General features: G+C 42.7%; 2 protein-coding genes across 4 annotated transcripts in view; both read right to left on the reverse strand.

The window, feature by feature from the left end:
- Positions 1–583: 583 nt before the first annotated feature.
- On the reverse strand, positions 584–9881 carry LOC119139870 (protein Wnt-5a-like). 2 transcript variants are annotated; one of them, XM_037280923.1, is made up of 5 exons: positions 9035–9881; positions 7225–7373; positions 5323–5570; positions 3503–3795; positions 584–2392 (listed from the first exon to the last, which is right to left on the reverse strand). In XM_037280923.1, the coding sequence occupies exons 2-5, from the start codon at positions 7365–7367 to the stop codon at positions 1934–1936; spliced, it is 1143 nt and encodes a 380-aa protein (XP_037136818.1). In that variant the 5' UTR covers positions 7368–7373; positions 9035–9881; the 3' UTR covers positions 584–1933. The 2 variants fall into 2 exon arrangements, with proteins under 2 accessions (XP_037136818.1, XP_037136826.1); XM_037280931.1 differs by lacking the exon at positions 9035–9881 and having other exon boundaries at positions 7225–7399.
- Positions 9882–11298: 1417 nt separating this feature from the next.
- Positions 11299–13177, reverse strand: part of LOC119116500 (ERC protein 2-like) — a 97752-nt gene continuing 95873 nt past the window's right edge. For both annotated transcript variants that reach the window (XM_037241938.1, XM_037241931.1), the window contains one exon: positions 11299–12288. The gene's annotated coding sequence lies outside the window, so the exon portion shown is untranslated. The remainder of the gene's footprint in view (positions 12289–13177) is intronic.

Genomic DNA, 13177 nt, shown 5'->3' on the forward strand with positions numbered 1-13177 from the left:
CTGTCCCTAATAAAGTGTGTAGAATGAGCATGTCACACCAGACTGACTTTGAAATGCCACACCACCACCAGCAACTGTCAAGCCACTTTGTATTAGTTCTTTAACTGCACATTCATTCAACCACATTATCTGCAGCTCCTCTCACGTTTCTCCCGTTCGTGTAATCCCTCGTTTCTTATTACCTAATCTTCTCGACTGTTCTCCTTTTGACAAGGCCCAGTCTTTTTCCAAGCGGTCCCAGTCCGTCTGCCCACACTGAAAATCCCCATCTTCCGACAACAATATGATTAATGGTTCCATTTACTGACCCACTGTCAGCGGACTGTTGAGCCCTGCATATAATATAACCACAACTAAGATGCCTTGGAGGCAACCCATCTCTAGGTCACGAGCAAGCGCTTTCTTGCCGCACAGCTGAAACAGCTGTCATTTCATAACGTTTGGACTGTCTGTCACATCTGACCGAAGATGAGGAGACCAACTGAATGGAAGCTGCCTTAGAACTTGAGGAATGAAGAGCTTCCTACTTTGTCACATAGACGAGTGTGCCGAGTCAAAAAAAGACAACTTGTCAAAGACGATCTGAGTAAATATTCTGGTTTTATATGTTTATTGAAACAAAGTAGAGCATTTAGCCAATTTGTAAAAAGTAACAAAATACTTGCTATTACACATGAAGTTTAACAAACCTCAAACTGACAAAGGAAGCTTATAAATATACATAAATCTAGGTGGGCTGCTGGAGATGCTTTGCTTTGAGTGGTATTGAAAATATACTACTACTGTGAATTGGACCATCTGATGTGTCGAACACCAACAGTGGACATGAATGAGAAGAAAAACACGAGTGGACAAATAAGGTGCATTTCCCTTTACATAAAAAAAAAAAAAAAAAAAAATGTGAAGAGCCGCCAAAGTGAGTGATAACTTTAAAAGTGACTTCCACATCCAGAGTGTCCAACGAAAGGATTTATGTTTTGCTGCTATAATGGTGGATCTGGCAAAAGAAAAATAAATACATTTTACTGATCGGTTGGATAGACATACTATATACACGCACACACGACATTGACTATTTCACCAATGTAATCAAAACTGCCCATATATATTCAAACCAGGTTATGTGTTGTAGACTATGGTAAATGTATAATCGGAATTAATATGGAAAACAGTGTTGGCTATAATATTGATATATTAACTGATGCACTGCAGTTAAAAACAAAACAAAACAGCTGAACAGGCACACACAGACAGGAAAGGCCTCTGTATAAAAGTGCATAATGGTGGGGGGCTTCTGCAGAACCTGCCGATTGCTCAGGCTTCTGGGAAAGCTTAATAAATAGCCCAGCCCCCAAAACCGTCCTCTGTCTGAACCCATTTTTCCCTCAATAGACTCACACAAACCAACAAGCGCTCCCCGAGTTGAGCGAGGAGAAGTTGGGATTGGGGATGTGAGAGCTGGCTTGGGAAAGGGGCCCATGAAAATACATCCATCCATACGACACACAAGCATTCTCCTGTCAACGCGGCCCTACAACAAAGCAGGAGCTTGAAGTCAACTGTGCGTCAAGTATCACACTACTTTTTCTTAGAAAAGGGAGGAACGGTCCAATTTTTGCTATCCATGAGACGGATCTCACAAAAGAAATATTTTCGACTTGTTGGGATGAGGTGAAGGTGTTTCCAGCCATTTTGGGCACTTGCTGGGGGTTTAAAAAAAATCAGCTGGGCCAAAATAAAACAATCTCAAAATAAATATTTCATGATACTCTCAGTTCCTGAAGATGTGATTTGTTAGGGGGGGGGGTGTCAAGTCTTTTTGCAATGGCATAATTGTTTAACTCTATAAATATAATTTATATAGTTTCTCTCTTCCATTCTCTCTGGGTCTTGGACTGCTTCACTCGCCATCGTCTGCAACTCTCCTCTAGTCTCACTTGCAGACAAATTGGTCTACTATTTTGGTGCAACGCTTGCACTTGACGTAGCAGCACCAGTGGAACTTGCAGTGGCAACGCTCCACTAACTGGGCCTTGAACTGGTCGTAGCCGCGACCGCAACACATCAGCTCGCAGCCATCCATCCCCTCCGAGGTCTTGTTGCAAAGGCGTCCCACTGTGCCCAGTGAGCCAGTGCTTTGGTTCTTCAGGCAGTAGTCTGGACTGGACTCGATGTACACCAGGTCATGACTTGTCGGGGGGTTGAACTTGTTGTTCATCTGCACCAGCTTCCCACGCGAGTTGAGCTTCATGGCTGCGGCGCTGTCGTACTTCTCCTTCAACGCGTCGCCCACCTCGCGGAAGTTAGCCAGCTGTAGCCAGCAGGTCTTGAGGCTGCACGAGCCCGAGACCCCGTGGCACTTACACGACACGTGTGCGAGGTCGGACACGGTCTGAGGGAGAAGGAAGGAGACCACCAATGAATGAAAGCGAGTAAATCATGGGTCATCTTAATTATCTATACTACAGTCTAAATTTAATTGGACAACTGGGTCATTCTGTGCCAAATCAACCAAGCGGTGTTTGATTTGAATGAAACTTGGTGAACTTTGAAACGAAACGAAACGAAACGAAACTTGTTCATAGTGACGGTGCAAGAGAAAATCTTAAATTTTAGGTCAATCCAAGAAAGGATTTGGGAGCTACCCCTGGCCGAATGTTGACATGTTGGGCAAAAAAAGGTCACGGCCACCTTGCTTTGAAGATGAATCATTAAAAATCCGAGAGTAGCTGCTCTTTACTGCTGCAATTAGAAGAAAAAATAAAAATAATCTCTGAAACATGTGTTGTGGTTTAGAGATCATGTGCGAGATTTCAGGAAAAATGGATCCACAGGGTAAATTTGAAGGGCAAACAGTCAAGTTCCTAAAATATGCAGCAATCTTTTAAATGATTGTAAACTTGAAATCTTTGTTGATTTCCCTTTCCGATACCAGTTTTGTGAACGTCGACCAAGTTGTTGCTGAGATATAAAGGAAGGTGGCCATGGCCCCTTTTTGCCGAAAATCTCAAAATTTGCCGAGCCGTAGATCCCAAACCCCAGCTTCAATTTATCTAAAATTTGACACACTGTGTTGTGTCATCACTATAGACGGGTACATCAAGTTCCATTCAAATCAACCCACTGGGTGATTTGGAATAGAACAACCCAGCTGTCCTGATCCTACACATTTGTGCAATGCAAAATAGAACAAAACAGTCTACTCTTCGAAAGACAACCGCCTGGCTAGAGATATTTTGGCTCCACGTTTGCTTTGAGGTGGTTTCAAGATGTTTGGGGAGGAAAATGAAACCCCAGAACTGTCAGAGTGATGCTATCTGCCCCTCAGATCTCAGCACCGGCGGGGGAGAGCGGACAGAGCTGTTGAATCTGATTGACCCGTGTTGTCTCATTTCCAGCTTAGGCTTTTTTCAAAGCAGGCAGAAAGGCCAAAGCACGTGGATTTATAACTCACAACTGTTCAGAACCATAAAGAGCTTTAAACGCGTGTCTGTGCACGTACCCTTCTTCCAGCCTCATTGTTGTGCAGATTCATCATAAGCCTCGCACTGTCCTGCGAGCCTTTGGGGTAGCTCTTCTCCCTCTCGCGAGCATCCACAAACTCCTTGGAGAATCTGTAGCCATAGTTGAGGTTGTCTCCACAACCGCCCCACAGCCAGTCTCGCGGCAGGTCTTTGGGCCGAGCGGCACGGCTGCAGCCGCAGCTGGAGAGCTCCCCCTCTCTGCAGGCGCGGCTCACTGCGTTGACAACCCCCGCTGCGCTGATGGCGTAGGTGAAGGCCGTCTCTCGACTGCCTGTGCGCAAACAATTACAAAAGGCACCTGATTCAGTTCTGCAGGCTTTTAGTCAAACATGTTGAAAAATGCTTTGCTATGACTGGGCTTGAGCCAGAGAGTGGATAGTGCCCTCCAGTGACAAAGAACTCAGCCCACAAACAGCTGAGTTTTCCCAAATGGAAAACCACAACTTCTCTTTCACATTGTCTGTCACGGCTGACGGATTCAGGGTTTTTTTTGCCCGCGAACCCCACCCTACCTCATTATTTCTCAAAAAGAGAGAAACTCAAAATGCACCTCAGCAGTTTGGAACACACCATTCTCACCAAAGAGCAAAACTGAGGAGAAATGTAGACAATGTGTCTGATACAAAATGGAACAGAACATCATCTCACAGAGTTTTGCAGCCCAAAAGCAAATCCAAAAATGAAAAAGCAGATGGACAAAGACAGAGAAAGGAGAAAATAAAAAGATTTGTCAAGACACGAATAGGAAAAGACGCCTCTCGAAAATCAAAAGTGAGGCATCAAAAACAGCAAGAAGCAGTTTGGGTAAGGAAGCCTGCTAAAAAGTTTGATCTATAACCAGCTGGGATATCCTGGAAGGAGCTGAGTCGACAAGGGAGGATTTATTAACTGCTTGATTTTTTTTTTTAATTCATCCTTTGAATATTGCCGTCGTGTCACACTTGCCGACAGTCTCGAGTGTCTACCCCTTCCCCGCTGCCGCGCCTTTAAACCACGCTAAAGAAATCCAGAAATGCAAAGTAGCTGTACTCCGAGGTCGTTTTTAAATCAAAAGCAGCGTCCTCAGACAGCGGGCAGACAGTCAGACTAGTCGACCAACATGGAGAGGAGAGCATGTTTGAAAATTACGATAGTGGAGGATCACCAGCAGGCGACGTAAACCGCACCGATAAAGAAATTCTAGAACAGACCTCTGCTATTATCCGCATATTTGCTATCTGATTCAAATCACTCAAGCAGAAGATTTCAGACATCCCAATTCAATGGAGGTTAACCACATTCTGTTTCTCCGGATCATCCACACCTTCAGTTGCCTTATTTTCTTGTGCAATGAAATGTGCATTATCCAGCATAAAAGAAACTCAAAGGCTCCACTGTTGCAAAGTGGTTGAAGAAAAAAAAAAAAAAGTACTACAAAGTAAATTCCATTCTCCAAAATGGGGTGGCAGCAGAGACGTACAGTATTTCAAACCTTTAAACATGACAGACAAAACTACGAAATATCTCCACAAAGTCAAAACTGCAGCAACATATTGACTGGATTCCTTAGAATCCATGTGGAAGATTATGATCAACAAAACTTGATGTCAACTTTTTTTCCTCCCTTTTCCTGAGATGCAGGCACATAGCCAAAGAAAACATTTAGCGGTTTAATCCAAGCTTGTTTCGTAAACAGAGGGATCAAAGACCCACAAGTTCATTTTCAAACTTCGCATCCACTCGAGAAACGCTCAAAACTGAACCGAGGTAACCTTCGCTTCTGTACGCGTCACTTTCCAAATGTCTTCGTCTCGCTTACCTATTTGCATGACCCGTCCAAAGACAGAAGAGTTGTCCACCGTGCTGCAGTTCCAGCGCCGATGCCTGAACTGGTACTGGCATTCTTTGATGCCCGTCTTTGCGCCTTCGCCGATGTACTGCATGTGGTCCTGGTAGAGCTGGCACAGTTTCTTCTGGCCCTGCGAGAGGCCCGCCAACTGGCTGCACAGCGGCTGGGCACTGATGATGTAGGCCTCTGGGATCAGCACAGGGTTCATGGCTAAAGACCTGCATGAAAAAAGGGGAGTGGACTCAACGCAGGTGGTTTCAATCAAGGACCATCACAAGCCAAAAATGAGAAGCCACAAAAAAAGCGAGAAAAAAAAAAGAAAACGATAATCAACGGCTGATTGGTTTTCTGCCTTTCAGACTTGGAACATTTTTATTGCGCGGCCGAATCCTCAGAACAGCTTTAAATCTTAATGACATTGCATTGAAAAGTTATGCGATAGGCAGGGCCAAGCACGCAAGTGGCGGGCAGAAAAGAAGTGCACAGTAGGAAAGAAGGAAATGAGGAGGAACAATGAGAAGTCAAACACTTATTTGAGGCTCTACACCAGGTTAAATAAAGAAATGCTCAACTCCTCGCATGTTGAAGAAGTTGAGCTGGGAGCGGTTCAACTAAAGAACCAATGTCCCATGACTGAGTGTTTCTTTTTTGTTCCTTTTTACAGCCTTTGGAAGGCTTTACTTTTCTAAGACACCTCCCCTCTCCCCACCCAAAAAACCCAACATATACATTAGCCCTGAGCAGGATTTCTCCACGACTAAAACTTAGCATACTTTTGAGCCATCCCCATTGGTTAGTTCAGGTCCATTTCCCTTAAGCGCTCAAACTGCCCCCGATTTTCTCACGCAGTTGATATTGCACATTTTCACAGCCCGACTTGTGAAATAACGATTTAAAGAGGGATATTAAGAAATAGCAGCACTACTCGGTGCATCATCTGGTTCCAGGCCACAGGACAATCCGAGCGGCCCATCCCTCAGCCCCTCGAGAGAGACAATTAGCCTCTCGTGTAACTTGATCGACTGGGGGAACTGCAACGGAACACACACACACACACACACACACACAACAGGAAAATATAGTCTACATAGACACTATGCAGACATGCTACCCCACTACATCATTTACCCCTGACGTTTTCTCAAAGAGGAAACTCAGAGAGTTTGTACTTTTCGGTCAGCTTGCCAGTGGGCCTTTGACTCGATACTCAACTTGTACAGTATCGACACGCTAAAAATAAAAACTATGTTTTGCTTATTGTCACATCATGGTTGATGCCTTCACTTGATCAGTCGAAGCAAATTTTAATTCAATTTTCTTTGTGAGCCGAGTTGTGATAATAAAGTGTACAAACAAGTGTGTCGTGAGAGATCATCAAGGATGTTGTGAGAATTTATCTGATTTGTCCAAAAATGCCTGTGATGTGTATTATGACAGGCGAAGTCAATTTAATTTATCTTTTAATACGAATAATTCTTGTGACTTGTTACTTTCAAGTGTAAAATGGTGTGGTGGTTTTAAAAGCAGCGGGCACAGATTTTCCGTTTTTCCTTTGAAGAGCATCACGCCATGCATGTCAAACATGGGGATGCTTACACACATTTTGACTGAGATCAATGGAAAACCACAAATTCTGCATTTATATATTATTTATAATTTTCGCTTGGCAAAAAATGAAAAATGAAAACGGGGGAGAAAGAAAGGTTTCCCTGAAATGTTCATGTGAACATGTGGTAAAACTGAAGCCAAGTAGCCTTGCAAAAACATCTGAGTTTTGTAAAAAAATAAAAAAATAAAATAAAAAAAAGCAAAATGGGCTTGCATGGTTACAAATTTGAAAATGTCACACTGCACAGACGGGCAAACACATACCACCATGAGTTGGCCTCCACCACCACCTGCATGAGGAGTATAAGCAGTGTGAGTGCAAAGACGCAGTGTCTGGAGTCCAAAAGTCTTCCTAGAGGCCAGCAGGTCGGCCGACACGCACAATCCAGTCCCAACTTCATCGTCATGCCAATCTGAGGGATGACAGAGCAACATGTCACTCACGCTTACACACGCACACACACACACACACACACACACACACACACACACACGAGTGCACTGTTTCTTGTGCATGCTGCAGGAAATACTTTCATGAACGCTTTCATACGCACAACTGCTTCGAGTGTTGTACTAAGATGAATATTTGCAGCTGCTGAGTGTGAATCACATGATAGACATGGAAGCCAACAAGGACAATGGGCCTGAAACCTCAGACTTAAGCATTCCTGCCCATTTATTTTACTTGCAGAAATTTCAGTTTGGTTTTCATGCACAGAAGACAAACATGTTCAATGGAGGTTATATCATGAATGAGTTATGTACTAAAATTATATTTTTAATTGTATGCAGCCAATACTCATACATGTACATAAAAATGGAAAACAACTAAAAGTGTACATGTGCTCAATACTCAATTAAATTAAAAATAACAAAATGCTACATATTATTAACTTTCAAAACAGATAAGTGCTATTTTATACAAATTGTATTTAATGGTAAAGTCAAAGTAGAATAGAATGGCCACGAGGTGGGGGGGGGGGGGGGGGGTACGTAAGCGGGTGATGCTGAGGCCTGTGATGTTCAGCATTTTATTTTATTTTTTAAATAAATAGGACTAAAAAAAATGCTGATACACATCTGACTGCCCGAAATGGAGCAGCAAGAGGGTTTATTTTATCACGCGGCGAGATTTTCTACATGATTACCAGACAAACACGAAGAGCCCCCACTCTACGCGGAACAAAGTCTCAGGTGCAGTGACGTAAATTTGCAGCCAATCAAATTATTATATTTGCATAAAAATTACAAAAAATAATTCTACCTGTATTAGAGTATATTTAAAACATGTAGTGAGTTGCGCGCTTGCGAATTAGAGGCGCTGCGGGCTTCTGAAGTCGGTGAACCCCCCACCCCTCCCCCCTTGGAAAACATTTGACCCCAACAAAAGTGGCCCTGCTCGTTGACCTGTTGACTGATAACTAGCACACCCATTTGTGGAGCTAAAAGTGGCATCGAATTGAGCGCACTTCCGTTAGAGATCAATCAGAGGAACGTCGTCAAAAATGATCAGAGTGACGGTAGAGTCAAGTAATTTGAATTCAGAACATTTCCACAGGTCATAAGGAAATTGTTTTAATCTCTGTCAATTTTGTTTTTCCATCTCAAAACTATTTAAATATTAAGAAGCACTAAGACAACATGGGCCAGGGCCAAAATAAAGTTATTACGTATTACGTACATTCGTGGTTATTATTTATTTTATTTCATTGACGGAACACCCATTTAAACCCTTAAATGAACTCCGCGCGGTTTTATATATTTAGCTAATTTTCTCTTGTCTTTGTTTCTCCGTACTGATGTTCAAACCAGGAGAGGGAGCCAATTACTGCGCTTTGATTTATAGCAGCGCGGAGAAACGATAATAAAACTAATAAAAAATGTCATTTTAACATTTCTTTCAGATCATATATCACTTTATTCGTTCTTTATTAAATTGGTCGTTTGATTAACATAGGGCAAAAATAAAAACACAATTATACAAATTAAAATTAAATACAAAAATAACGAAACGAGGTTTTCCACATGCAAAAAGGCGCACTTGTAAAATAAAGACCAGTAACGCTATACTCACCGGAGAGCTGGAAGATGTAGTCCAATTTCTACAGACGATGTCAAACCGATAATCCCAGTACGGGCAGTTCGATAATTTACTTCCTTTCTCTCGCTGTTTTATCCCAATCTGTCGCACACGCTTGTTGGAGATAAAGTTGAAAGTCCTTCAGTTTTGGAGACCCCCCAACAATCACAATAAAATATGCAGACCTGGATGCGCTCCGTGCGCCGAACCAGGGAGTAAGGAGCGAAACTTGACCAAAGACTTTAATCAGGCAATTAATGAGTCAAAGAGAGGAGTTCTTTCAAAAATGTGTCACACTGGATTGACGCGACAAATGTCAGTGGCCGTTCGAAATCACTTTTAACGGGGGGGACCGTTTGAACAGATTCTACTTGAAGGGCATCCAGTAATAATAAAAAATAAATAAATCCCAGTCGCGCACGCTCTCAAGTCATTGAGCGTTTTACCAGAGAAAAGATCCACGCGTTGCTCCACGCCACGAGCGACTTGTCAATTTAGCTCCCATTCTGCGCTAGGACGTCTCTGCCAATCCCCGAGTCCAAACCGTGGCAACCAGTCATCCGCCTCGCGACAGTGCGGGGGTCAGCTCCAAACAAACTCTTCCAAAAATATCAAATAAAAACTAGGTTCCAAACGGTGCGGCTTGGCGCGCGCACGCTGCAACGAGGAGCAAACACAAACAAGCAAACAAATAAAAGAAGAAACAGCCGCGACGTTTGCCGAGGCTCCCGGGTGTCGTCCTCCTCCGCCGCGTGTGTGTGCTCAAGTGCAGCAGACTGGAGACGACTTGTGCTTCCTCTCTCTTGAGTTCTTTGCCTCTCTCACCTGCTGGTGTGGCCTCCTCCCACAATGCATCGTGAACGCGCAAGGAGGCCTCCACATAGCGCATGCGCAGTCTCTCCCACGCCACAGACAGAATTGAGATGGAGAAAGGCGAGGGTGGGACAGGCTGTAACAAAACAAACCTCTCTATTACCTAAAATAAACTTGAAAAAGCACCTGAGGCTATTACCTTATCCATTCCAGAGCAGAGTGAGGATTTTCCCCTTCAGCAGATTGAGTTTCGTCCCAGCAAAATGGTATCGTGTGCTTTTACAGGCTGCTCTCATCACCTTCGGGCCTTTCCAGGATAGCGGCCTATACTGTAATTATTATTCCACGCTACATGATCTACAAACATAAAGCAGAGATCCACAAGCTTACACCTCAAATATTATTCCGTGAACCAGACGACCGGTGTCGAAGGTCAGAGTGTTTTGTTCATTTCACAACAGCATGACGCTGTAAATTGCTTAAATTGACGCCAGCTAAAAATAAATATTTCAAGTAGGATGTGCTCAAACAAATAATTGCTGAAACATGGCGGACAACAATCAGACTTAAATAAATGATAGGGTGTACAGTTTGGCCAAAGGACAGAAAGTTTGATGACACACACTTTTCTAGATTCTAGTTTTTGCAAGTCAGCTGTTGGCAGGCTTGCGTGCCAAGGTGCATCCAGCAGCTGGTCTTACCCGAATATCTCAGCCGCATTTGCGATCCCGCCCTGCTCCGCCCGCACCAGTGTCTCAGCACCCGCCCTCCTCCGTCACCTCCGCACCCACCCCCATTCTCTCAGGAAGAAAAGCCAGGCAACATCAGTTTATGAGAGCGGGAAAGAATTGGTAGACCATGAAAACTGGGAAAAACTTCAAGTCTATTGTTGAAAGTGCTATTAGCGGTGGTGAAATTGTAATCTTGTGAAAATAGCCATTACTGCGCTCCCTTTGGCCAGCAAATACCGCCAATGTCAATGTTATTGACATGATTTCGCATAAAAGACACCTTGTTGTTCCTGTGAAAGCAAAGTTTATTAAAACAACAGGAAACACGCTGACCACTGCAAAACACTGTGGGACAAGTCAAGGGTGACGACTGTGAGCGCCCTCAAACAAACATTCAGAGTCATGCTGAAAGCAGATCTAACGCCACCCACACGCATAAGCAGTATTAAAAAAAAAAAAAAAAACGGTATACATTGTTCCACTGTAGCAAACAAATAATTTTAGAATTGGATAAAAACAATGTGCTCCGTGCTGATATTGTCATGAATTCAAGAAACCCAAAGTCCTTGTTTTCTCTTTTACAGTTGTAAATAGCCAGTTGTGCAAGTATCAATTTTCTTTTTTTTTTTCTCGAATGTATTGTTTACTTAATCTTTGGAATTGTGTTTAAGAAAAATCAAATGGTGAGAGTGGGAAGATTCGCACTTAATATATTTTGTTTTGAAGGTTTTATGATCCCATTGTTCACCTTACAAGTTGCTTCCTGGTGAATAACATGCACTACACAAAATAAATATACAAACAAAAATAAATGTCACTTTTCAAAAACAAAAGTAGTGGCACTAGGAGATGAAATGAATGTAAAAAAACCAACAAGAATACATGATAGTGTTTCATCAAACAAATGCACAGCAGGCTCAACAGAGATATTATTCCTGTTTATACATTCCATTTTTTTACGGACCATTAGGCACACCGTATTAATTAATGGGTCTATTAAAAAAAAATCAAATTAAACTTTGTCGATTTTGGAGAAAATGAAAAGTTTTTAAGTGCGCCTTATGGTCCGAAAAATACGGTAATTGTAATAATATCCTTTCCGATTCAAGTGTCATTCAAACTGATTTGGGAGAATTTCAGCCTCTCCCACAAAGCAAACAGGAGAAAGTCCATTAAACTCGGTTCAGTTTGCAGTTCCGCTTTAGAACATGTAAGATTCTGATCCGGTTTCATATCAGAAGAATGTGTCTGTCTCCATTGGCACCATACATAGTAGAGAAGGTCTTGGTGGATCTGAGGGTGAGGTCCATGTTGTGAAAAGTCCAAAAAATCAGTGCAGTGGCAGAAGATGACACAATATCGCTGCACCAAAAGTTGATAGGTAATTCTACTGGTTTGGCTACATTCATATGAAAAGTGCCTCAATTGTCCGAAAGCCAGAACCCAAAAGAAAATATTTCAGCCTGCCCACAATCCTCCACACCTAGCAAACAGGGGATATAAAGGCAGGGGGCACATTCAAGCAAGAGCCCAACATTGCTGACCACTCCCCCTCCCCTACATTAAGGTCATGGCATATGTCAGCAAAGAAGAAGACGACATTCTGAGCTTATCAGAAGTTATAGGTCCATGTCACATCTGGTGGTAATGTCGTGCTCATCTGAATGCATCGCTGGACCTCTTGGTAGCCGGTTGTCCAAGCAGCTGTTGACAGAAACAGGATGAAAAAAAGTCTTTGTGTGAGAGGTCAAATACCAAGAAAAAAAACAACAACAAAAATCAACAGTAATATGAAGATTCATCATGTAGCATGTGGTTTTAAAGGTAATTTGTCATATCGTAAAATGCTACAAAAACATTGCTCGGTAGTGGACAAATAAAAGCTTATCAGGTTTTCCATTTCTTTACCGCTTTGTTTTCCGAAATGTCAGGCGAGCCTGTAGAACTCCTTAAGAATGTTCTAAACGCAGTTGGCAGCGGCTCAAACATCAAGTGCTCATTAATTAAAAAAAATAAGAAAAGGGGGGGGCTGAGGGGGGGGAACTCGATTAGGAACCTGTCTGTTATTCAGGCAGCACAGCAGTCAGGAAAAAAAATCACTACTTTCCTGAGGGTTGATGAAAAAAAGTGTCTATCATGATGAGGGCGGCTCAGCCCACATGCCCCCAAATATTATTTGGTGTCTGACATTAATATTGTGGGTCACACACATTTGATCAGGTGATCATCATTATGATTGCCGAGAAAAAATAAGAGCTTAGTGTATTGGCCTTAAAAATGGATCACATGGAATGTGCTATTCACACCGATTGGCTTTTTGGATGACCATCCGTTACAACCAGGAGTAAATACGCAGACGGTGCAATGAAAGGTGCAATGAAAGTGCCATCATTTGTCATGCAAAAACGTCCATGTACGAACCCAGATGTGAGTTTGTCTAAATTTGTGACTCAAGTTTCTCTGCTGTCGTCTGCACTTAGAATAGAATCAATAAATACTGGTAGAGCATAATAGAGATCATAATAGAGAGCGTGACCTGTTGATGTGCTCAAAGAGCACGCCGCTTTCTTTTCTGTCAACACCTCTCTAACAC

This window comes from Syngnathus acus, chromosome 2 (genome assembly GCF_901709675.1).
Source record: "Syngnathus acus chromosome 2, fSynAcu1.2, whole genome shotgun sequence".
Lineage (NCBI taxonomy): Eukaryota > Metazoa > Chordata > Actinopteri > Syngnathiformes > Syngnathidae > Syngnathus > Syngnathus acus.

Bases quoted from the DNA above. Each gene is read 5' to 3' on its own strand.
- LOC119139870 (XM_037280923.1), bottom strand. From the start codon at position 7,367: ATGACGATGAAGTTGGGACTGGATTGTGCGTGTCGGCCGACCTGCTGG. The intron at 3,796-5,322 runs GTAAGCGAGACG...GTTTGCGCACAG, and splicing joins TGGACGGGTCATGCAAATAG to GCAGTCGAGAGACGGCCTTC. The intron at 2,393-3,502 runs GTACGTGCACAG...CTTCTCCCTCAG, and splicing joins ACAATGAGGCTGGAAGAAGG to ACCGTGTCCGACCTCGCACA.